General features: G+C 41.5%; 1 protein-coding gene across 1 annotated transcript; it reads left to right on the top strand.

Annotated features, from left to right (window-relative positions):
- Positions 1-748: 748 nt before the first annotated feature.
- Positions 749-25,060, top strand: lrrc1 (leucine rich repeat containing 1). The gene is made up of 14 exons (XM_056435946.1): positions 749-1,342; positions 9,988-10,105; positions 10,769-10,847; positions 11,912-12,001; positions 14,396-14,452; positions 14,635-14,698; positions 15,472-15,546; positions 15,910-16,054; positions 16,404-16,522; positions 17,242-17,325; positions 18,884-18,999; positions 19,352-19,524; positions 21,097-21,236; positions 23,645-25,060. Exons 1-14 carry the CDS (start codon positions 1,184-1,186, stop codon positions 23,795-23,797), a joined length of 1,572 nt encoding a protein of 523 aa, XP_056291921.1. The 5' UTR covers positions 749-1,183; the 3' UTR covers positions 23,798-25,060.
- Positions 25,061-25,824: the final 764 nt, after the last annotated feature.

Below are 25,824 nucleotides of genomic sequence, written 5' to 3'. Positions count from 1 at the left end.
TCCTAAACGTAGGACATGTACCCATTATGTAGCTGAATGACCTTAGTGTTATATAATATTGTTTGATTATTAATACTGATGCATTACTGGGAAGCAGCATTTTGATGGTGCAGGTACTTGAGTTAACATTAACAACTTAATACTGTTAGGTGTTAAAATATCTAATGAGCATCATATTAAATAATTGATAATATATATTTATGGAAAATGTTATGGAATTGTTATAGCAGTCAATTCAAACATGACCTGCGAAATGAAGTGGGTTGGAATAAGGAAGCACACAATTACACGGATTTAAAGAAGTTTATTTGTTGTTAAATAAACGTTGTTATATTCAATCCCTGTGTATTGTTGCTTAATACTTACATCCAGACATTTTTACTTTTGCTTTAGGCCACTAGGGCAACAGTGCCATCAAGGCATACTGGTTTAAACAACAGCCTGTTGAACAGGAGTCATACTGTATGTGCACTTCATTTTAAGAACATTGGCCACACTATGATGAACTATGGTGGTTTCAAACATGCGGCTGCCTCATATATTAAATGCAGTTGTAAAGCAAAGTTTACTACAGCCTTATTCTAAATATTATGAAATACCCACTCGCGGCCTGGAGGTGTTACACTCTTGATGTGGGTGTGTCCCAACCCCCCCCCCGGGCTGGAGTCAGTGCTCTGTGCCCCATCATGGCGGCCCTGTGCGGGACAGGACTACTATCCAGAGGAGGGACCGGAGGGAGGAGCAGCCCGGATGATGACGTAGGATTGGAATGAGGGAGTGAATGTTCCGGGTCAGAAACTGGACGGGAGAAGAAATTAACTCCGGGACGAGACGGAAAAACGAGAACGCCACCCTCTTCCACTCGGAGATGTAGCCTGCTTTTTAAACGCCCAAGAGAGAGAGGGGCTTGACACGCGGCGCGAGACGACGAGCCGAGCGGCGAGAACACAGGTGCCGACAAACTAACCAAAGTGGTACATCGACGGAGAGTAGCCTAATTCCCATGTTCGTCGCTACCTCACCGAGCACCACTTCACTTGCAGTTGGACTTTCGGCGCTCGCCTGGAGGGTTTGTGTCTGACGGTGTATTTAGTCCGCGGCTGTCCCGCCGCACCAATCTGTTGCGTCCCCCGTGCTGCCCGCTGTTTGTTCATCGCACGGCGCGAGCGGCTTCTCCCCGGTGATGTTTCAGTGTATCCCCCTGTGGCGGTGCAACCGTCATGTGGAGGTGATCGATAAACGCCACTGCTCCCTGTTGTATGTGCCCGACGAGATCTATCGCTACGGACGCAGTTTGGAGGAGCTGCTGCTGGATGCCAACCAACTCCGAGACTTGCCCAAGGTAAGCGTTAAAAAACAAACTAAACGCTTCCGCTTGCCGAGCGTACAGGCAGGAGCAGGGGAACGCGGCTTATTTTTGGTAACATGAAATGCTTCTCTGGCCTGAGCTGTTCCGACACGGAGCTGCTGCTCGCCGAGCTGCTCGGGCTCCCCGCGAGGGAGACTGGTGCGACCTGGGGACTATTATTACGCAAGATCGGCACGGCACGCACCGTGTGTGGCTGGAAATCCCCCCTGAACTACACCTCCCACCACAGGTTAACCAAACACGCACGACGGTCCGGGTTTGACCATACAACACTTTTATTTGAGGCCCAGGTGTCACACGCAGGTACAGCCGACCTGCCATTGCGTCTGATGTGACAACACTGGTGGGTCAGGTGAGCCCTGAGGTCAGAAATACGTGTTTATTTGTCAACAATCTCTGTTGCTTCAGTCATGGCTGCATGCAGGGTACACTCAGGAAGTCTACCAATATTGATATACTTCTTCTATCAGTAACTTTATGACTGGCATTTAAGAGGCATGAGTAAAGGAACTCGAGAGCATTATTTATTTTAATTTATTTTGTAGGATTACATACTTCATAGACTATGAAGTATGTAACCCTATATTTGTATCACTATGAATCATAGTGATACAAATATTATACACTTTGAGTATATGTTGATACAATAATTTACAGATTAACTCAATCCGATGCCAACTATAGCCTTCACATCCAGGACCCAAAGCTCACCAGAATAGGCCATGTGCTCACCTTTTCTTTTTTTTTTATCCAGCGAGGCAAAACAAATTCAAATGAAACAAAGAATATATAGCGATGTAAATTACCATCACGTGGATATGATTTCCATGTCGGTAGAGACATTGACCGTCCCATGCAAGACAATTGTTTACCTCGACTGTAATATAAAGGTCGACGTATGCTTTTCTTGCAATACATTTTTACAACAAAAAGCAAGTGGCACCCGGCAATGAAGGCCATGACATCAAGGTGTAGCCGAATAATTCCAGTCCAGACCACAACTAAAAAATATGCAATTAATTCAGACCGAAATAGCGAAATCCTCACTTTTGAGAATCCGGCCTTCTTACTGTAACCCTGGTGCTCAGTTTCATTAGGTGGGATAGTAGTTAAAGGATTTGCAGGTTATTTCCCTTGGGTATGAATGGAGCATGTCATATTTCTCTTGGTAAGAGACGTAAGATCCCAGAGTCCGAGCTGTGGTGTCTTTATGACACATAGCTTGGAGTTGCTGATTGAAAGGATTACATTTGTGGCTTTGTCACAATTTCCCTTTTAACTTTTGCAGCCAAACCGGTTTTATTGTCGAATGCGCTCTCAGTTCTGCTCTGGGGAGTGTGTTTCACGGCTAAAAAAACTGTTCTCCATGTACCTTCAAAAGCAGGGAGTACATTTGGTAACATATTGGGTCTACGGCTGTTTGAGACAAGTGGACGGTTTAGGGAATAAGGCACGAGACCTCACAAAACTGGTGTCATGGTGGGTCGATGTAAAGCTTGGATTAAAGGACTATTTTGTGTCTCTGACAACTGTCTGTAGTTTAAACCAAACAGCTGTCCACCTGAACCATGCATACAACTGCTCGTTAGCTCTGTAACTTTCCAAATGGTTTAAGTAGTATTAATAATGAGTTTAATTACCACCTTGAGTTTTCTCTGCATTCTAAAATATAAACACACAGTAATTATTGGACCCATAGAGGATAGAAAAGAGAGCTGAAAGAATATTTTTGGGCTCGGCATGTTCATAGAAATGTGATGGGAAAAGAGATAATGTGAGCAACCTCCCATGAGCCGTGTCACACTGCTCACTTTGTCCCGTGGAGACAAGCACAGGAACAGGTATTCTGAGTGAAAACAAAGACGGCATTATGTGTGTTGTTGTTGTTGTTGCCTCACTCGTGCATTTGTGTGTGCCAGTGTTTACTAATGAACTCGTAATGAATCATTGACCTGAATTGTAAAGTGCGGACCAATAAAAGTGTAAAGCAGAGCACATCCCAGCCGGTGCACCTGACCAACGAGGATACGGTCTCAGTAAACCCTCTTATCCTCTGCGCCTGCAGGATGTGGTAACAGGTGCGCTCGTCGTGACAACACACACGACTGCGTGGCAGTCAAGGCATCGCTATGCTGCAGTGTGGAAGTATTCTAAGTATGTTTAGAGGGCAGAGGGGTGGTGACAACATCCCCTGTTTATTTTGCTCTCTTGCATGTAACTGATGTCATCGATGCTGAGTGAACCCAAGAAGAGGCCAACGTTTGTATCGGCCCAGGTCAGCGCTCGCTGTGTGGCCTCATCGCGTCGCCTCTGAGGTGGCTGAGTGAATAAACACGGACCACTTATTATTGGAGCGACAACGATGTAACGTAGACGCAGTCAAATATTTCGTGTCGATCATTTCAACCAGCAGGCAGATAAAGACACGCACAAGGCGGTCTTATCGGTGGGATGAGACTGCTAAGTGTGTTGTTACAGAAACAAGATGAGGCAAGTTGAACGGGAGCTAGTTTCAGTAGTTTTACAAAAAAAAGAAAGAAAGTGTGATGACCAAGTCATGGAGACATGAAGCACAGCTATGTTTAGTGGATAGGCCCTATTTCTGTCTCTGTGATTGTTTTATGTATTATTTATGCTGTGGTAGTTTTCCCAATTAACCAACAGTGTGTCTCTTTGTTTGTTCAACGTTTCCCTTAAGCAACGGTCCCTCAGGGGATAAACCGTCCTTCTAGTTTGTAAACTGTAGTTGTTGGTTTTCTAAACTAAGAAACTAACTGGAGAAGAAGTGGAAATGAAAGCAGTTGTTACCGTGCCGAGGTCCTGTGAAACTAAGGCAGACGTGTGGGTGGATGTCTCGGACATTTAAAAAAACTGCCTTTTCATCTTTCTGACATCTGCAATGTAAACACTGCAATATGTAGTTGATCAATCGATTAGTGAATTGATAGAAAATTCACCAGCAAGTCGGACAATCGTTTTATGAATTTCTCAAGTAAAAATGCCACACAACTTAATGTAAAGATGTAAAACGCTCCTCACTGTCGTATCATAGTAAACTAAATATGTTGTGGGTTTGGAGTGCTGGTCGAATAAAACACCCGATATGTTTTATATATATATAAATACATCTCAATTTGGATGGGATGTTTCTGCTTGTCTGAATCTTTTTCATTGATAATGACAATAATCCTTAGTTTGAAGCTCAAGAACTTTTATATATTTAAACCTGACGAGCATAAAATGACCAGATGTAACTCTCTTACTTCAACAATAAAAATCTCAAATTGTGTCCAAGCTTTATTTAAAACAATTAGTTAGTTGATCCATTTGTCAATCAACAGACAATTATTTAGCCTTTTTTTTTCTCCAAGCAAATTTAAAAAAAAATCTTTGTCCCAGATACTTAAATGTGAATGTTTGCCGGTTTCTTAATATTCGATGAAAGCATTCTAAACATCTGAGTTTTTGCAGGGACCTTTTTATCCTTTCGATAATGTCATGCAACGTGGCGAGAGAAAGCCAGCATGAGACGGGAAGCTGCAGGATTTATGACACGTATGAGGGGGTGTTATGGATCCCAGAGCAGGAAGACGGGTGTTGAACTTCCTCTGATCTACCAACTCACCAGGTTCATGAATGTAGTCCAGTTTTTGAGTTTCTGACATGTGGTTCAGACAGTTTTAACTCTCGCTTATGCTGTGTGATATCTAATACTGGACATGACCACGTAACCCACATGCAACCTTAGAAGCATTTGGCACTCTTGTCCTTTACTGCAGTCTTTGTGGCTGTAGGGTTGTAAAAACTCCAACTTCTTAGAAAGATTATGTAAGAATTTTGTTACTAAACTAAAAACTTGCCCAATAATCCATGCACGGACTTCCCACCAACCAGCTTCAGGCTTGTGCTTGTTTTCTAGCAAACGGTGCTGAAGGTGAAGCTAAAGATTCAAACATTGACTCTGGAGTTAAGTGAATGGTTAATGTGTACTTGACTATGCCTGTTTTGTTTTTGGGTTTTTTGGGTGTCACACATGGGTGATTGTTCGGGGCGTGGCCCTGAACAGCACCAACAGGAAGAACTGGTGATGCACGACACGCGAAGCACACTTGCTACAACACCGGCAATACGTAATATCTGATGTATTGTTCTTCGGCACTCCTCTGATTGTTTTAGTTGTGGTCAAGCGGATTAGATTGGGACAAAAGCTAAACAAAGGCAGGAAGGATTCCGAATAGCCCTACCTGAGAATGCTTCTGCTGTGGTTTCTGTCATACAGGTGTGGGCCTGTGGTGGTGTCGTTCAAGTAGGAAGTCTAAATCGGTAAACACGCGTATTAAATTAATTTTTAAACAGAATTTGTATTATTTTCTTGATATACCAGAGTTTATTATTATAGTTGATTTATTTTTCTGGAAATATGTCTGTTGAAGCTGAAACTCCCTTGACATCATCAAGAGACGCATCTTTGAGACGGACTGCACCCACAATAGGATTGTGTTAGTAAGTGAAATGTGAAAGTGAAATTAAGGTGATTAAGCTGCAAAAGGTTACACGTCTCTTACAAGTCATTACTTGTCGGAGTGCTTGTTTACTCAATGAAATGATGGATTAGAGACTGTTTGAACTTTCTTAAGGCCTTGGAATGACGTGCATTTTGTAATCGGGTGGAGTTTGACTTTTAGACTCTTGGGCCTTATTTATTGTGCACACGTTATTAAAATGTGATCTGTGTCTGGATATGCTCTTCGAAAATTGAGTCCCTGATCATGTCAAAACACATTTGACAGATTGCATTTATTACACCTAGCTGACATTCGCCATGATTAGAGGTGCAGGTTTCTGCTTTTTGTCGTCTCCACTGAGCACAAGGGGTTCTGTAGATTGAGGGAGGGAGAGTAAAATGCCATCGGAAGTGGCCCAAATCATTAAGAATTCATCTGGAGTCATTAATGCTGGCAGAAGATGTGAGGCTAATTGTACAATATTGAGCTGTGTGGGTTGTCTCCGCACCAGCCAAACGGATGTAGCTTTATAACGGCTTCGATCAAATGTTCAATTAAATGTAATGTTGGTTTCATAGATGAGTTGAGATCCAGACACACACCTGGTTGCAATGTCGAAATGGTGACGCATCTTTACAGCAAAGAAAACCTGCAACTGATTCATCGCCGTGTGCTCAGAATACACATCCCAAATCCCTTGTGCTGCTGCATTCCTTGTGCAACAAGTGCAACAGGCTTGTGCATAAAAGAAAGTACAACGTTGTGTATCCAGCCACATTCAGGCGATCCTGTTTGTTTGCAACATACAGATCACAAGAGTGCACAGCTGTTTTAGCAGTCAGCTTAATAATAATAATACATTCATTTTATAAGGCGCCTTTCAAGGCACTCAAGGTCGCCATACAACATATTTTAAAATGGACACAATTAAAAAGCAGAACAGTCTGCAGCAGAGCAACCAAGAGGGGAACAGGTCAGGCATAGGCCTGCCTAAAAAGGTGAGTTTTGAGGTGGGTTTTGAATAAAAAGATTGAGTCGATGTTTCTGATGTCAGGGGGGAGGCAGTTCCAGAGGCGAGGGGCAGAGCGGCTAAAGGCTCTTGACCCCATGGTGGACAGACGAGCTGGGGGGACAGTCAGGTTGATGGAGGAAGCAGAACTGAGAGACCGGGTGGGAATGTTGATTTGAAGGAGGTGAGATAGATATGGAGGGGCGAGGTTGTGGATGGCCTTGAATGCATGGAGGAGGATCTTAAAGTCAATGCGGTGTTTGATGGGGAGCCAGTGGAGTTGCTGTAGAACAGGGGGGATGTGACAGATTGAAGGGGTTTTGGTGATGATGCGGGCAGCAGCGTTCTGGACCAGTTGGAGCTTATGGAGGAGTTTGTGGGGGAGTCCAAAGAGGAGGGAATTGCAATAATCCAAGCGGGAGGTGACAAGAGAGTGGACCAGGATTGCGGCGCTGTTGGGCGTGAGTGAAGGTCGGAGGCGGTTGATATTTCGGAGGTTGAAGAAGGCAGACCGGATGGTGGTGTGGAATGATAGTGTGCTGTCGAGGACGACACCCTGACTCTTAGCCTGAGGGGAGGGGGAGACTGAGGAGTTGTCTATGGTAAGGGTGAAACTGGGATGCTTGGTGAGAGTGGACTTGGAGCCAATGAGGACAACCTCGGTTTTATTGCTGTTCAATTTGAGGAAGTTTGAGGTGAACCAGTATTTGATTTCCTGTAAACAGGCACAGAGGGAGGGGGGCGGGAAAGTGCAAGAGGGTTTGGAGGAAACATAGAGTTGGGTGTCGTCCGCGTAACAGTGGAATTGAATGTTATGTTTGCGGAAAATGAGTCCAAGTGGGAGGAGGTAGATGATAAACAGGATAGGACCAAGGACAGAGCCCTGGGGAACACCGGAGGAGAGGGGGGAGGGATGTGACGTGAATGATTTTAGCTGAATGAACTGAGTACGGCCAGAGAGATATGAGTGAAACCATGAAAGGGGTGTGTCTGAAATTCCAATGGAGGCTAGTCGGTCAAGGAAATGATTGATTCAAAGAGAAACGTAGGTATTTAGCGACTTCATGAATGGATGAGCCGTCATGGCCAGCTGCCTAGTCATTAGCAATAGGAGGGAGCACACAAGGGCCAAAACATTCAGCGCACCTGAATCCATGTTGTTGGCTTCCTGCTTCACCAACACACAGGCAAGTTTCTGCCCGCTCTTGTTCTGGGGCGTCAAGTATGTGCTTATTGTATCATTGCTTTTAAATAAGTGGGACAACCTGATCTTTCTTTCCATTAAGCTTACAACAATAGAGATGCACCGATCAGGTTTTTGGTGCCGATCACCGATCACTGAAATCAGTACCTGCCGATCCGATAATACCGATCACGGTGTCGATTGAAGCATTCTATTTATTGTGTAGCATTATTGCCTAGGACTATGAGGAAATACATGTATAAAGCAACTCAAACATTAAAGAAATTACCGATTTCTTTAAACATTTAGGACTTTTACTTTGAAAAATGTCCTAATTGATACATTAAAATTGTTTGATTGCTATTGTAGGGGATTTCAGATATGTATGGAACACATCTGCATTATTTATTTCCTGGAACTCTTGAGGAAATCTATTTACAGGACTTTTCTTAACATACAAAAGTCTGACTTATTTTTATAAACTCTTCCTGGTACAGTAAAAATGTTTTAATGTTAGCATAATTTAAGCTAAATCTCAGAAACGATCTATAAAGATACAAAATCAGTTCATTGTTTACTTTTATATGTTCGTGTATGATTTGTCGACATCTTATTTTGAAAAACGGATGTGGTTTCACGTGGTTCTTTCCGCTAACTTTGCAAAACCGGATGTTGTCACTTAAATCCTTCCGCTAACTTTATCAAAACCCTTGCGCGCTCCAGATCTAATGTGTTTACCGTCAGCATCAGTCTCTAGGGGCAGACATGTGAGAGTCGGCTGAGTCGACCCAGAGATTCAACTCGGGGGACGGAGACGCCGCTCGGTGCGTGAGGATCCCCTCGTGGACCTCTCACTCTGCGGCCCTCGCCGGGCGCATTGTCTCCGTTGCGCTGCGCGGCGATTGAAACGTCTGATAATTCTCGCAGATGTTACGTCATCTGATCGGCCGTTTTGATCGGCCGTTTTGAGAACGCCGATCAAAACCGATAATGGGAATATCGGCCGATATGGATCGGCGCCGATCAGAGCGGTGCATCCCTATACAACAATGATGAATCTTTGTACTTCCAAGTAGCAAAACGTGACCATGACCTCTTCAAACTGTTTACGAGCTGCATGCGATGACCTGAGGCCCAGCTTTCAGTCTGAAAGTGTCCGAAAAGCACCGTCGAGAATAAAGTGGTCTACAGACTTTCAACTGGGAGATAATAAGACAAATTCTGTTGTCCGATATTCATGATAAAGCATGCTGAATAAAATAAAAATATCTCACAATAAGGACACGTTACCTGTAATTGTAGTTCCTCTAAAGTGGCAGTGGAAATCCAGGAACCATGAGGCTGTTGGTCATTAAGCCATTAGACAAGTTTACTATTATTAAAATTCATCCAAATGGAGCAAATATTTTAAAAAAGAGTGTAAATAAAATACGACGTGTTAAGGCAGCAGACTGGCCTTCATCATTGTACTCATGTTCTCATGCTCCTACACTTTTTTGATAGCAGATTGCCTTGAACCTGGGTCTTTGTCTTGCTTTATGCACCAACACATCTCTCGTCAGCGTCTTCAACCTGAGCAGAGGTCAAATACGCTGAAATGATTGAAAACGCTACTTTAAATGTCAACAATTAAATGCATTATTATTTCCGAAAATACAATGTGTGCTTCCACAATAAAAAATCTGACTGATTTACTGTAGTATCCATAACACAGGTAACACTCACACCAGCAAACAGGATGTGTGATTGTGTTTCTGTTGAATTTAATTGTTTTCTATGAACTCGTTGGAGTCGTCCGTGAATACACTGACTATCTTTTCACAATGTTCACATATTCGCCGGGCATTGTTACGCAACAAAAGTCTCAATGTAAAACCCCTGAAAGCTTTTTACTGAGTTTGTGTTTTGTTCCAACTTTCAGCCATTCTTCCAGCTGGTGAAGTTAAGAAAACTCAGCTTGAGTGACAACGAGATCCAGAGACTTCCACCAGAAATCGCCAACTTCATGCAGCTGGTAGAACTGGATGTCTCTAGAAATGGTAAGGGGGAACACTGACACACCACTGCAGCACACGCGTCAACTGGGAGGTTATAGCACACACCATTTTGTTGCATGTTACACTTCTTGAGTGCGTTTCTGTGTGTTCCATCACAACTGCGAGAATATAGTTTTACGAAATGAGCGAGACGTCACTAAGCTCAGCGATTTGAATGGCATTGACAGATTTACTCCTCCTCGGTGAGGCTCATCCAACAAACGTGCATCAAGACAAAGGTGGTTTTCTTTAACCTCCCGAGGCGTTTGTGGAGCCTGGGATATTCCATTAGAGACAACAGCTCAGGCTGTAGAGCAACACAACAACTTTAGAAGGTAAAAGAAAGTACAAACGGACATTTAACACACACACACTGTTGTTTGTATTGAGTCCTAGTTTAGTAGAAGTGTGTGTGTGTGTGTGTGTGTAGCGTGAGACCTGGTTTACATTAGATATCGAAGCATCAGTTTTATTTTACATTGGAATTAGCACTTAAAACCATTTTTTTGCAATAATACCGTCACTATTATTATTATTATTATTATTTTGTTCTTTGTTATTTATCACTTGCATTTAAACCAACTTTTTTTACTACTACTGCAGATTTTATCTTGTGCTTAGTTTTGATCGATACGTGTTATAACCAGTGTCTTTTCTCTTATTCAGATATTATGGAAATTCCAGAGAGTATTTCGTACTGCAAAACCCTCCAAGTGGCAGATTTCAGTGGAAATCCATTAACAAGGTAGCAGATTATGTTGTTTTCATATCTAATACTTGAATAGTGGTCTTTTCTAAAATATTCAGCTGTCTCAGGTTGCACCATTGCTAAACCCATACGTTTCATATTGATTTTGAAATGTAATGGTTTTTGATCTTTCCTTAAATTATTATTCCTATCTATCCAGATGTTTTAATAGTAGTAGGGAGTACATCTGTACAATTTTATGAAAACAAATTATGGAGAGCAATTTCTGGTGTCTGTGTGTGTGTGTATCCCCTGCTGTCATGAAAATTCACACACTCTTCTTGACAGATTGTAGATTTTGCAGAATATGCTTTTTATTGTGTGTGGGAGACTAATTCTAATTTGCACCTCAGCAGGGGCAAACCCACATTGTTTTGCAGTATATAGTTTAGGAGGCAGCAATGAATAGTACAGAGTCATTGGCGTTAAAGTGTACACGCACACACACACGCACACACACACTCTTTTTCCACAGTAGTAGCCTAATTTTCCACTCGGCAGTTCTATTTCAACTGTTTTATAGTGACGGTCTAGTTCCACTAAGTGTGAGCAGGGATGGGAGGTCACATTGTTGCCAATCATAAATTGAAGGAAGTATCAAAGACCCAATCTGAATCTTTCAACTATCTAAATCACAAATATATTCACATTCAACATTTAAAATGAAAAAAGCATTTAATGTGTTTCTCAACTCCTCATAATTAACAACAGCATCAGATTTTGAGATGAATAATTGAATTGAGTTGTTTGTATACAAGGAGCCACCAAAACGGAGAAGCTTTTTGGTTGTTGTTACTTTTATTGATCTGTGTGACCACAGCGAGGATATAAGTCGTCATCTGCCGAGCCTGCAATATTAATGAGAGCAGCCCGTCGGTAGAAACAAACCGACATGGGCATCTAATTAGACTCCTCTTCTCTGGTGCAGCTTAAAATGCTCGTACAACTTTCACCCAGACGTTCAAGTCAAAAATAGTATTTCAAGTATTTTGGAGACATCATTATCTGTGCACTCCTTTTCCACCTGCATCTCACCCTGTGTTCTCTTTTTAATTTTCCAGGTTGCCTGAAAGCTTTCCAGAGCTCAGGAATCTCACATGCCTTTCCATCAATGATATTTCATTACAAATTCTTCCAGATAACATTGGGAAGTAAGTACAAGTCTCATCGTACTCATGTTGACTTATTGAATCCAGCCTTTGCCCAACAAACATGTCCACACAGTTTGAGAGCAGCCTGAGGTGCATTCAATGTCGTGATGACGTCAGCTGACTTTTTTGTAACATCCCACCTGTCTCTCTCTGCGTTTTCTCTTCTCACACTTTGCTTTCGCGTTAACGTTCATGCTGTGGTTAATATTCATTTGACCTGCAAGTTAAGTTCATTTTATAAAAAATATAAAAATACTGAAGAACCTATTTTAGTTGTTTTAAAAACAAATAAACCACAGAGCGGCAAGTGAGCTTGAGCTTTTCCTTTGTCTCCCTTTCCCCCGATGGTAAGAATTTATTCTAAAATGTCACTGCGATGGTTCAACGATACAAACCACATTACTCTTCACACACTCATCCGTCGGGGTCCTCCTCGCCAGCGTTGTTCTGGCTCATCGAAGGCAAACGGCTTGTTGTGACTGAGATGGCATGTAATCCGCTGCAGTTAAAAGGCATGGCCAACATTCTTATTCCTCTGAGGTCTCCCTTGAGTTCAATTTATAATTGAATTTAATAACGAAACTATGTGCCTCAAGGGATGCTTTTAGGAGAAGATTGGAGTTCAAGGGAAACTGATTTTAATTTTCAACCCTTTCATGAAGAATTTAAATTGGATGACATTACTCTTGACGTGTACCTTTTAGGATATTATTAACAATCTTCCTAGTCTGATTAAAACATACTCACTGCTGAGTAAGTCAGTAGCTTATTTTTGGAAACGTTATAACACTGTGCTAATGTTGTGTATTTCTAAAGTTGCAGTGAAACTTGTGCAGATGCTGTCTAGTTGTCTAAAATACTAGTTGGCAGTGCTCTGGGTGGCATATTTTAACCATAAGATAACTGCTGAAACAGTTGGCGCTAAACCAAACTGAGGTTGGTCTTGGCTGCCATGTTGACATAAATTAAGGATTGTGGCTGCGTAAACTCTCAGGGAAGATGCGTTGCTGACGGACGAGACACCGACTGATTCAAGAAAGGATTTTCTTTGCTCCTTTAGTCGTTATTACTCAGGATTGTAGAGTTCGGCAGAATACTATATTATAGATGGTTTATTTGGGCTTTATGTTTATCTGATGTTCGACACGTTCAGTATTGATGGACATACATTAGATTTGATGCAAGACACAAAACACCAGATGGAGTTTCTCATGAAGATCAATACTGCCATGGATTATAGATACATTTATATATATATATATATATATATACACTAAATGTTAATCCAAGCCTGAAAACCAAACTCAAAATGTGAGCTTGAGGTGAACTGAATGTTTAATTGCAAATATGGGAAATAGATTTATTGTTGTTTATTGTTATAACAATGTGCTACTGAGCAACACAATGTTTTTTTTTTATGGACAGAATGTATTTCAATCTTTTCCCCAAAACGTTTTGCTTTATAAAATCTAAATGTAAAACTGTCCAAACTGAGGCAGCAGTGATATGAATCTGTGTATATGATTGGGTTTGCAAACAGTCTGTTGGGGTTATCGCAGGGGAATAGATAATTTCCTCCCAACAAGGTCAGCCTGAGTTAGAGAGATCTGCTCGCACCCTTTCCCTCATGGTCCGGTATGTGCCCACATGCATACGTCCCATAACTATCGTGCATCACGCAGTGACTTAAGGTCTGCTCTCTGTCAAGGTAGGTTATGAGCAAGATGCTTTGGGTTGAGATTAACGGTCAAAGGGTGACATGACATCAGTTGTTTATCTTCTGAGCTGAGAATGTTTTCTTTAAAAATACGAAAAAAGCTTTCACAGAAAAACGAGACGTGATGCAGCTCGTCGGCTGTTTTCTTCATTTCTTCTGTCTGTTCTTTAATCTGCGGCTCAGCCGCCAACTGTGGAGAATAAACAACACGGCTGTATTTTGACTCCTCGGTCCATCTTTAATAACACTCAAATCAAGATTAAGTCTGGGTTATGATCAACAAGATGGACTTTGTTAAAACATAAAATCCTCCATTAATTGGGTACCTTTACAGTAGTGGGGCGTGCATAAGCAGCCTGCATAAGATAACCCTGGACTTCGGTCTACGATGGCCCTTCAGACATTTTGTCCTTCATATAAAGCCGGGGTTGTTTATGCTCCCGCAATTTTACGACCCTGATAAGACTGACACACCTCCAAAATACTTCCTGTTCTCAGATATCTTATTGCGAGGAGACATTTTACAATATTTTTTAGCCTTCATTGTCTATAAACATGCAGAGCATCATGTATAATAATTCGCTCTGTAGTGGAGATATGGGAAGAGGTGGTAGGATTTTCCAGAGATGTATAATCAATCATATAATCATCCCTCTTGTTCCATGTCGTCATTGCAGCCTTTCCAATCTGGTATCACTAGAACTCCGAGAAAACCTGCTGACATTCCTACCAGAGTAAGTATTCAACCAACTGCACTGTGATATGTGGGCTCATATGTTGTTGTAAGAGAGGCTGAGCGTTTTCATTGAAACGTTGTTAACAGAGGTTATTAAGTTATAGAACACGCAGCAGGCCTCTGCATTTTTATTTGTATTTAATGTGCATTTGAACCTCCGCTGCCATGTGTCATCCACAGGTCACTTTCTATGCTTCATAGACTTGAAGAGCTCGACCTTGGAAATAATGAGCTCTACAGTTTGGTAAGTTGTTGTTGTGTCTGGATGCTGTTGTTTACCCAGGAGGATGCCACGCGGCACACACAATGAGCAGACATCTACTCTTCCCATTTCCTTCTTCTTGTCACGTCCAAGTCGATTAGCATCCCCGGAGAACACATTTCACTTCTTATCTCCCAGATAGCCATCTGCTTTGAGCTTTGGTTTTTCGTTGTCATCTTATGTGGTAAATGATTTGCTGACGGATGAAGCAAAGTCTCGCTGCCAAGACATGTCTTATTTATGTGTTTTTATTTTATTTATAACACATGAGTACATTGCACTCAATTATTTACATTCTTGAATGTTGTTTGATTTCTTTCTGCGTTCAGTTTTGAAATTTGACATTTGGTACACTTCTAAAATCGTACCTATTTTCCGGCACTCTGTTGCAGAGACATGTCCAACGCATACACATCCCTAAGTTATGCATTTCATATAACATACATTTCAATTTCAATCTTTAAATTGGCTTTTACGAATGAATGGTATTCCTAATGAAATACCCTCTTGAAGAAAGCGTTGTAGCCTCAAACTATTCGTGGGGGGGGAGTGTATATAAGTGTTTATGGGAGCGTTGTGGACCCTTATTTATTCAATTAAATGTTATGCTTCCTATGGTCTGTTTTTACTATTAATCAAAGAAGTACATTATCAGAACCGATTTACTTGTTTTGTATTTTTCTGCTTTGTATCTTTTCCTCTAAATGTTCCAGTCGCTCACTCTTTCAATCCTTACATTTCTTCTTCCCACATAGCCAGAGTCAATCGGCGGTCTTATCAGCCTGAAGGACTTGTGGCTGGATGGAAACCAGTTGGTGGAAATCCCCTCAGTAAGATAATACATTTTTTACTTGCATTTTAGAATCTGTTATTGTCTTTGTATTGATAAGAGTAAAACTGTTTCATATAATTGTTTTGCTTGTTTGCAATAGTAGATCTAGGGCTTTGAATGAAATGTAAAAGAATTTGCGCTGAATATAATATTAATTTAGTGCAGTAATTAATTTGAATTTGACTGTATAGGCAAAGCTGACTGTCTATGTTATCTGCGTGGTTGCATACGCCCTATGTGGGGGCCCAAGTCCTGAGATTGGGTGTAACGCAGAGACAACATTGATTGTACTCTGCTTGCTTCGCCTGTATTGGCGGCCATGTTGTTGCGCCTCTGCTCACCACAAGTCTCTGCTCTTCAGGAGTTGGGCAGTATGAGAAGCCTGTTGTGTCTGGACGTATCGGAAAACAAGATGGAGCGCCTTCCAGAGGAGTTAGGTGGCCTGGTGTCGCTCATTGACCTGCTGGTGTCTCAGAACCTAATTGATGCTCTCCCAGAAAGCATTGGTGAGGGAGTCCGCCCAGCTCTTTATCAGCATGATTATCCCCCTTGAGTGCTTGTTTCTTGGCTGTTTTGACTATCTTATGGAAGAGATCATTTATCCCCATTCCTCTATTTCTTCATACTGATCATGTATGGAAGAAACAACTTTTTTTCTTAAAGTTTCATTCACAAGGGCATGTTGGGATGTTCATATAGTAAATCATACAGCGCTGCTTGTACTTTATGTGGCGAGCCAACAAACGTTGGTGTTAAAAGAGCGTACTAAAAGTAAATATGCAAGCATATATTTTCTGCTAATCGGTGTCGATGCAAGGTTGATTTTGATTAATATACATTTTTCTTTCTCTGCAGGAAATCTACGGAAGCTTTCTATATTGAAAGCTGATCAGAATAGGCTAACTTATCTTCCAGAGAGCATCGGTAACTGTGAAAGCCTTAGTGAACTGGTGCTCACTGAGAACCAGATTCAGGTGTGTGTGCAACTCTATGACTCCAATGTCTTTTAAACTTGAAAGTAAACACTATGACATTAGCATATATACATAAACACAGTTAATTTTCATTCGCTGTTTCAATGTAGGTGTTGCATTTACACAGCCAAAATAAAAGCAGCAGGACATCCCATAATGGTGTTGGAAAATGAAAGGATAACAGTTTCATCCTCATTATAAATGAAATAGCTATAGATGAGTTTCTTTGTGCTTTGTACCAAGCTGCAGCATTGAGGATCATTCAGGAGGTCTATTTATAGCCTTTATGCTATGCTCTGATTCTGAGCTGATTGACAACACGAGCCTCATGGATAAACACGGACATGGAGACCATCTGAGATGTGACGGGAGCACTTGGAGTGCTTCTCACAGAGTGAAAGATGTCGAAGCCACATTCAGGAGATGCACACATGGCCGCTCTTCCCAGCGTAGTTCTGATTTGGTTTCATAAATGAACCGACTGTGAGCGACACTTCTCCCTTTGTCTCTGTGCACGAGAGCACTGCTCTGCACCGGTGACACGCGCACGATTTGTTTTTCTACGCTGTCCTTTGGATAGATCAGGCAAACAGTTCAACAAGTTGTTCTAAACATAACGTAAAGAGACACGTGAGATCAGGAAATACTCGTATTGAGCCTTTGTGGTGATTAAGTTTCCAATGTATCGTAACTCAATATATTTGATTGATTTATTTCAGAGTTTGCCGAGGAGTGTTGGGAAATTAAAGCGACTTTCCAACTTCAACTGTGACAGAAACCAGCTAACAGCATTACCGAAGGAGGTAAGCTTTTATATATCAACCAACATCATTTATTACTAATTTAATTTGAGGATAAACCCCTGGGGACACTTCCTTGTTTTTAATGGGGTTCCTCGGGCATACATTTTAACAAAAAAGTTAAAGGTGAATAAATACCCGGAGCACTTTCTATTATAGCTATGATAATAATGCATTATAACATATTTACAATGGGTTATGATCTGCTTGTAATCATAGTTATTTACACTATAATCACAATGCATTATACAACATTTAAAAATGATTGTATAAACAATAACCAGATTATAACCCATTATAATATTTAGCAGCATTTCAGACATGGAAGTCATAAAGTGTTACCAAAATAAAAATGCAATCAGAAAGATTGATTGTAAACACAGAGTATTGACTGACGGCACAGAGAGGACTCGCTATAAAGAGGACGGAGCTAATATAAATAAAAGATCAAATAAAACTGTCAATCAAAACAGAAAAGCAATTTTGAAAGTTTGCAGCTCTAAAAAAAAAATACAAAACATGTACATATTTTAAATGTAAATCTTAAAAATCACATATCTATTGATTAATAAATAAAAGTGAATCTGTGTGCTTGTAGGTGGACGGTTGGCTCTTATGGATTTAGATTTACATAAAAAAACTGCAGCGCTCAAATGAACAATAATCTGTAAGTACAGTGTACTGCTGTTACGGTCGCCTGTAATCTGTCATGCAACGGTTTAGTTTTTCATTGGCTCTAAATGTCAGAAGGTCATTCACGTTTGGATCAACAAAGATCTCACTTGTCACTCTCATTTCTCATTTCCTGCGCAGCCCTCCGCTCGGTTCAGCTCTGCCCGAGTGCATCCATTGTGTTTGTCTGACATTCTTTTCTCAACCTCTTGTCTGTTGAAGTGAACGTCTGCCGAGTTGAATTCTTCATCTGAAAGGCTTCTGCAGACGTCGTACAAGGCCCCTGTGTCTGTCTGGTGCAACGACTGCAGTGCTGCGAGAACAATAGCAGTCGGCCTAGATAATGAATTAATAGTGTCACCTTTTTCTCCAACCGGCATGGCATGGCTGACCATCCCAGTGTAACCATGAACCAAGTATTGATTTGTGCATTACTGAGCTACTTGACCATTGGCCCAGTTTGATGGATTCTATTGATTGTTTATTTGTTGCTCATACCACTTTTTCCCAACTGAATTTTGTCGTCCTTGCATGTAAACAGACTTAATAAGGATTATCTGCTTTGGCTGGCTACTAGGACTAATTGTTTCTAATTGTAGGTCCCTCTGCCCAAATCTATTAGCTTTTAACTGGTCAGCCACTGAGATCACCAACTCTGGGACAAAGTGCACACATGCTGACTGCAGATTCACTTTGTTTTCTATTGCCATGGCCTTGTTTAAATGACAGATTTATCAACACATGCATTTAGATGCATTTTTTACTTCCAAGGGGGAACATTTACAATTGAATCCTACATATGTGTCTTCCTGTATCTGTCCGTGCCTCACGGGACACCCGGACACTGTCCGACATGCAGCCTAATCAAAGGACGGCCTCTGTTATTCAGATCGGGGGCTGCAGCGGTCTGAACGTCTTCTGCGTACGAGAGAACCGGCTGACGAGGATCCCGGCGGAGCTGTCGCAATGCACAGAGCTGCACGTGCTCGACCTCTCTGGAAATATGTGCGTTCAACAACACGTCCATTTCTTCTTGTTTCAAGTCATTTGTAGACTTTGTGATTTAACTCGTGATGACTAAGAATAGTAAACTGAAGTATGATTTATTTATACTTAAGTACTTGCATACATGTTTCTACTCTGATGAATAAAGGTCATCTGTATGTTTTGACCATTGTTACTCGTCTTCCAAGAGGTTGTTTTGGCTTTGTGTCCCCACTACTGGTGTCTTCACCCGCGTCATGTTCGCCTCAGTGGCTCGAGGGCTTTCCCTTCTCCACATTGTCCAAACAAGTGCAAACCTGCAGGTATCTTTTGGTTTTTCCAAGTTGGGTATTTACATCCGGTCTATTTTCAGGCTCACACACTTGCCGATGTCACTGACCACGCTACGACTGAAGGCCTTGTGGTTGTCGGAAAACCAGTCGAAGCCTCTCCTCACCTTTCAGACTGACCAGGATCCCGACTCGGGGGAGAAGGTGCTCACCTGTGTGCTGCTGCCACAACAACCATGTGAACCCGACAATAAAGGTAGTATTCTCCATCAAGCCCAAGCCTACAGCAGTCCTCAGGTTCTGAATAACAGTCGAGGATCAGCAGTTTTATCAGAAGCAGTTACTGTATGGAGACATTTTTCCATACCGGACCGGTTGACTGAAATGACGGTGTATGTGTTCATGAACAGTGTTTCTTTGCATATGAAGTCAAAGTCAAAGTCAGTTTTATTTGTCAATTTTCCATATGTGCAAACATACAGAAGATCGAAATTGCGTTTCTCTTCTGTCCAACATAAAGTGAATTGTGCAACATAGAGTGCAAAAATAGTAAAAAACATGTGAACATATAGACAACATAAAGTGCATAGACAACATAAAGTGCAAAATAGTAAGAAACATGTAAACATATAGACAACATAAATTGTGCTAGCAGCATTCAGACATGTGAGTCTGAAAGAGGACGGAGTGGGAGGATGGGGAGAGAGTTCAGCTTCCTGACAGCCTGGTGGATGAAGCTGTTGGACAGCCTGGTGGTGTGAGCCCGGAGGCTCCGGTATCTCCTCCCAGAGGGCAGGAGGCTGAAGAGACCGTGTGAGGGGTGGCAGGGGTCACTCACAATCGAGGTCGCTTTGCGGATGAGGCGGGTGTTGTATATGTCCTGCAGGGATGGGAGGTGGGGGAGTGAGGCACCCATGATCCTATGAAGTATTTGCTGCTAGATCAGCGTCCCCATCCTCGCTTCGTCTGTCGTGAAATGACTGGGTGCAGACACCGTGATATTTACGGGATTATTCATCAGTTCTTGTGTCGTCTCAGAGTATTTAGTGCCCTGCGTTTTGATGACATTATCACATGATCTGCTCGGGGAAGCACAGTGTGTTCTGCGCTCTCTGATCCTTGGCTGCAGTATCTGTCGATTACGAAGTCCTGCAAGGGATAAGGGCCGATAACAGATCAGCGCCTCTCCTGTCCCTTGAGGCCCTCCTTGGTTATGTTTTTCATAAACGCGGTGGCTTGGACCGCTAAAGAGGCTTAGCAGCAGCTGTCCCAATGCCATTCAAAGCTTTCCCACTGGGTATAGAGATGCTGCTCTGGCGAGCTCCATCCGATCCAATGGTTTATTGTCATGTTTCTCTCTGGCTGCTATCCACAGACACGTGTCTACGTCTTTCAGGATTCACTGCAACGTGCTTGTTCCTTGCCCATCTCTGTGTTTTGCATTCAAAAAAAAGATGTTTGTTTCTCCCTCAAAAATGAATGCCTTCAACACATGTTTTGAATAGTCATTAATTTGTGTGACTTGCCATCTCTCTCGAGCTAGAGATGACGATATAAGACTGGTGGAGGTCAGACGAGCGAAGCTGAAGTTGGGGGCAGGGAAGATTGTGTTGCTGTAAGCTTGCGACTAAGCCGGGATTTTAAACTGATCTGGCAGTTTCAGGCTCTCTGATGAGCGCCGGGTTACGTGACAGATTTCCTTTCTTGAGTTGGCAGGAAGCAATCGCTACAACCATCTTGATTTTAATGTGCTCACGTATTTACCTCAGCTTGCACCCTTCAGTTCTATTCCAGTGACGCAGCTCGTCTTGTCTCTTTAAAAAATCAGGCTCTGATAATCTCGCCCGCTGTGGAGCCCTGGAGAGTCTGGTGAATGACACGCCAGATGACACGTGGGACAACAAAGCCATGAACAGGATCAGCGCCATTCACTTTCTGGATGATGATGAGGAGGAAGATGATGACAAGGTAAGACCAGCAAGCCCGAGGGCATATATCACAGTAACAAGTTCTTTATATACAGGACTGTCTCAGAAAATTAGAATATTGTGATAAAGTTCTTTATTTTCTGTAATGCAATTAAAAAAACAAATGTCATGCATTCTGGATTCATTACAAATCAACTGAAATATTGCAAGCCTTTTATTCTTTTAATATTGCTGATTATGGCTTACAGCTTAAGAAAACTCAAATATCCTATCTCTAAATATTAGAATATCATGAAAAAGTATACTAGTAGGGTATTAAACAAATCAATTGAATCGTCTAATTAACTCGAAACACCTGGAAACACATTTTCAAATGTTTGATTTTGTTTTGCTGTTATAAATCTTTTTTTTAACTTGGTCTGAGGAAATATTCAAATTTTATGAGATAGGATTTTAGAGTTTTCTTAAGCTGTAAGCCATAATCAACAATATTAAAAGAATAAAAGGTTTGCAATATTTCAGTTGATTTGTAATGAATCCAGAATGCATGACATTTTTGTTTTTTTAATTGCATTACAGAAAACAAAGAACTTTATCACAATATTCTAATTTTCTGAGACAGTCCTGTATATATATATATATATATATGTGTGTGTGTATTTATATACAGTGCATCCGGAAAGTATTCACAGCTCTTCATTTTTTCCACATTGTTATTTTACAGCCTTATTACAAAATGGATTAAATTCATTATTTTCCTCAACATTCTACACACAATAACTCATAATGACAAAGTGAAAACTGTTTTTTGCAAATTTGTGCACATTTATTAAAAATAAAGAACGAAAACATAACATGTACATAAGTATTCACAGCCTTTGCTCAATACTTTGTTGAAGCACCTTTGGCAGCAATTACAGCCTCAAGTCTTCTTGGGTATGATTCCACAAGCATGGCACACCTGTTTCTGGGCAGTTTCTCCCATTCTTCTTTGCAGAACCTCTCAAGTTCCATCAGGTTGGATGGGGAGCGTCGGTGCACAGCCATTTTCAGATCTCTCCAGAGATGTTCAATCGGGTTCAAGTCAGGGCTCTGGCTGGGCCACTCCAGGACATTCACAGAGTTGTCCCAAAGCCACTCCTTTGTTATCTTGGCTGTGTGCGTCGGGTCGTTGTCCTGTTGGAAGATGAACCGTCGCCCCAGTCTGAGGTCCAGAGCGCTTTGGAGCATGTTTTCATCGAGGATGTCTCTGTACATTGCTGCATTCATCTTTCCCTCAATCCTGACTCGTCTCCCAGTTCCTCCCGCTGAAAAACATCCCCACAGCATGATGCTGCCACCACCATGCTTCACTGTAGGGATGGTATTAACCAGGTGATGAGCAGTGCCTGGTTTCCTCCAGACGTGACGCTTGGCATTCAGGCCAAAGAGTTCAATCTTTGTTTCTTCAGACCAGAGAATTTTGTTTCTCATGGTCTGAGAGTCCTTCAGGTGCTTTTTTGCAAACTCTAGGCGGGCTGTCATGTGCTTTTTACTGAGGAGTGGCTTCCGTCTGGCCACTCTACCAAACAGGCCTGATTTGTGGAGTGCTGCAGAGATGGTTGTCCTTCTGGAAGGTTCTCCTCTCTTCATAGAACAACGCTGGAGCTCTGTCAGAGTGACCATCGGGTTCCTGGTCACCTGCCTGACTAAGGCCCTTCTCCCCCGATCGCTCAGTCTGGCTGGGCGGCCAACTCTAGGAAGAGTCCTGGTGGTTCCAAACTTCTTCCATGTCCGGATGATGGAGGCCACTGAGCTCATTGGGACTTTCAATGCTGCAGAAATCTTTCTGTACCCTTCGCCAGATCTGTGCCTCGATACAATTCTGTCTCGGAGGTCTATAGATAATTCCTTGAACTTCATGGCTTGGTTTATGCTCTGATATGCACTGTCAACTGTGATACCTTATATAGACAGGTGTGTGCCTTTCTCAATCATGTCCAATCAACTGAATTTAGCACAGGTGGACTCCAATCAAACATCTCAAGGATGATCAGTGGAAACAGGATGCACCTGAGCTACATTTTGAGTGTCATGGCAAAGGCTGTGAATACTTATGTACATGTTATGTTTTCGTTCTTTATTTTGAACAGATTTCACTTTGTCATTATGGGTTGTTGTGTGTAGAATGTTGAGGAAAATAATGAATTTAATCCATTTTGGAATAAGGCTGTAACATAACAAAATGTGGAAAAAGTGAAGCGCTGTGAATACTTTCAGGATGCACTGTATCTATATATATATATAATGTGTGTGTGCGTGCGTGTCTGTACACTCTTGTTACATTTAGCTACTTTCAAGGAAAGTGCTAGACTTTGTCATTTGGTGACGACGCTCCGCTGTGAGGAAACCTTCAATCTTCGAAGCAGACATCACCAATGTGCCACTGAATCTCCTTCCTGCCCACAGGGAACACTCCTTCGGCGGGCCACGCCTCACCCCGGTGAGCTGAAGACGATGAAGAAAGTGGCCGAGAACCTCCGCAACGACCTGAACGCTGCCAAAGGCCTGGACTCCAACAAAAACGAGGTCAATAACGCTGCGGTGACCACATCTGTGTGACCTTTACCTCCAGAAGTGTGTTTTAGCTCCTGTGTCTCGCCGTGTCGTCCGGCACAACCCCGCAGTCCCTTCTTTTACCTACAAACCCTGGTGTGGTCTCCCCCTCCTTTGATTGAACCCCGGGACGCCTGTAATCTTACTCCATCTCCAGTCCTGTGTAAAACGTGTTTGACTCAGTCTGCCAGGGCCGCTGTGCCTTCCTCTTTTTAATTAATGTCCACAGTAATAATCTGCACAGAGATGCTCCTTTTTTAGAAGATATTTTAAAGATTTATTATGCCTCTCTTTTTTTTTAAACATGCATTAGGTAGTTGCACTATTATAAGTCTTTATAATATGGTCAAACCTTCGTTAATGTATTATATATTGGTTCTATTTCTATTTCCAAAACACTGGTTGAATACTTTTTACATTTTGGGCAAACAGAAAATCAGGAGTTTTCGGACCTACTGATTGAGGATTATTGTATAGTCTCTTGTGAATATTGATACTTTTATATTTTTTGGCAGCTCAGATGTAAATAAAAATGTATAGAAAATTTCTTAATCAGTTGAAGATTTCTTTTTACTTTTCTTTTTTTGAACTTGGTACTTTTGTCTTCAGAAAAAAGAAATCAATGAAATGAACAAAACAGTCACTGATGTCTTATTCAATCTATCTAATTGTTATTGGGTGAGTGGATGGTCTTGAATCCTTTTTGTTTGTTTGTAAAACATCTAGTCCTATTTATGGATAGTACATTGAATGATTAAGTATGGATTGAAGTACTGCACATCAACCTTTAATTACTCATCTGCATCATAATTGTGCAGAAGTAACAATGCTGTCTTATTTATATGTGCTGTGCTTTACTGTTTTGCAATGTTTTTCAAATAGATGCCAAAAGCAATTGTTTATTGAAAAAAACACAACACAGTTTTCTTTCCCTTTAACAAACTGTCCAGAATAATCACCAGAGGTTTGGTCAGAAGGAGGTTCGTACCACGAGGACGTCATCCTTTAAAAATGCAGTTGTTAGGAGTTCCACTTCAATGCACTTCTCATCATTTCTTAAATTCTTTAAAATGGTACATGATAGTTTGTATTATTATGTTTTTTAATTGATTTCAAAAAGTGGACCAGAGAATTTGGTCCAAGTGTAGGTTTTTATGTTTTTAATTATTATCTGATCAAACTGCACAACACGGATCTGAAATGGGCCCCGCGCCTTGAGATTTGGATGACTTTTTAACCACTGATCAATAAAATGAGTGCAACACTAAAGTACACGTTTCTTATTTCTTTTAATTTAATTGAGGTTAGAGAGAGGAACTCAATCTCGTAGTTGAACTAACAGAACTTTAAAATGTCAGATTTCAAACCAGATAAATTTGGTGTAGTCTTTATTATTATGCATCTCTAAAAATAATATAAAAACAATTAGACTGACTTGCTTTGAGGCAACAAGCCAGATATTCCATTTCCTGACTTCTGCCAGCATGTGCCACATTTGACCCGTCCCCCCTGCACATGCTGCATGTCGGACTGACGCTGGCATGCTCTACGTTTACCAGACAATAATGTATATGTGTATATTTCTTATATATATATATATCTTCATGGCAAGTGCACCTTTATTTGAATCTCATTGTACATTTTGATTAATTGCTTGAAGATGAAGAAGAGTACTATTTTCCCAGTGAATTATCCGTTGAGTCAAACATTTTTTAAAGAACCGGGTAACTCACTGTGGAGTCTTGGTTACTGGTGTAACTGGTGTTACTGGTGCTGAACCGTTTGTATTAACACATGTAGTGAAGCTTAAGATCGGCTCCCACCACAAGAAGTTTCTTCTTCTTCAGTGACACTACAATGCATCTCGAGCATGGCGTCAGCCGTCGCTCTCTTTCTTTGCCTTCTTCTCTGGAGGCATCAGAAGACGCATGTTGGCAAAAAGCCAGAGAAAGAGACGAATGAGATCTTTACAGATGGCAACCGCTTCATAAAACGTTTGCACCACTGAGTAGTTCAATTAGACTTTGCAGTAA

This window comes from Pseudoliparis swirei, chromosome 17 (genome assembly GCF_029220125.1).
Source record: "Pseudoliparis swirei isolate HS2019 ecotype Mariana Trench chromosome 17, NWPU_hadal_v1, whole genome shotgun sequence".
Lineage (NCBI taxonomy): Eukaryota > Metazoa > Chordata > Actinopteri > Perciformes > Liparidae > Pseudoliparis > Pseudoliparis swirei.
This window is presented reverse-complemented; position numbering and strand designations above follow the sequence as displayed.

Excerpts from the sequence above, each read along its gene's own strand:
- lrrc1 (XM_056435946.1), top strand. The coding sequence starts at position 1,184 with ATGTTTCAGTGTATCCCCCTGTGGCGGTGCAACCGTCATGTGGAGGTG. Across the intron at positions 10,848-11,911 it reads AGTGGAAATCCATTAACAAG|GTTGCCTGAAAGCTTTCCAG; the intron begins GTAGCAGATTAT and ends TTAATTTTCCAG. Across the intron at positions 15,547-15,909 it reads AGTTGGTGGAAATCCCCTCA|GAGTTGGGCAGTATGAGAAG; the intron begins GTAAGATAATAC and ends TCTGCTCTTCAG.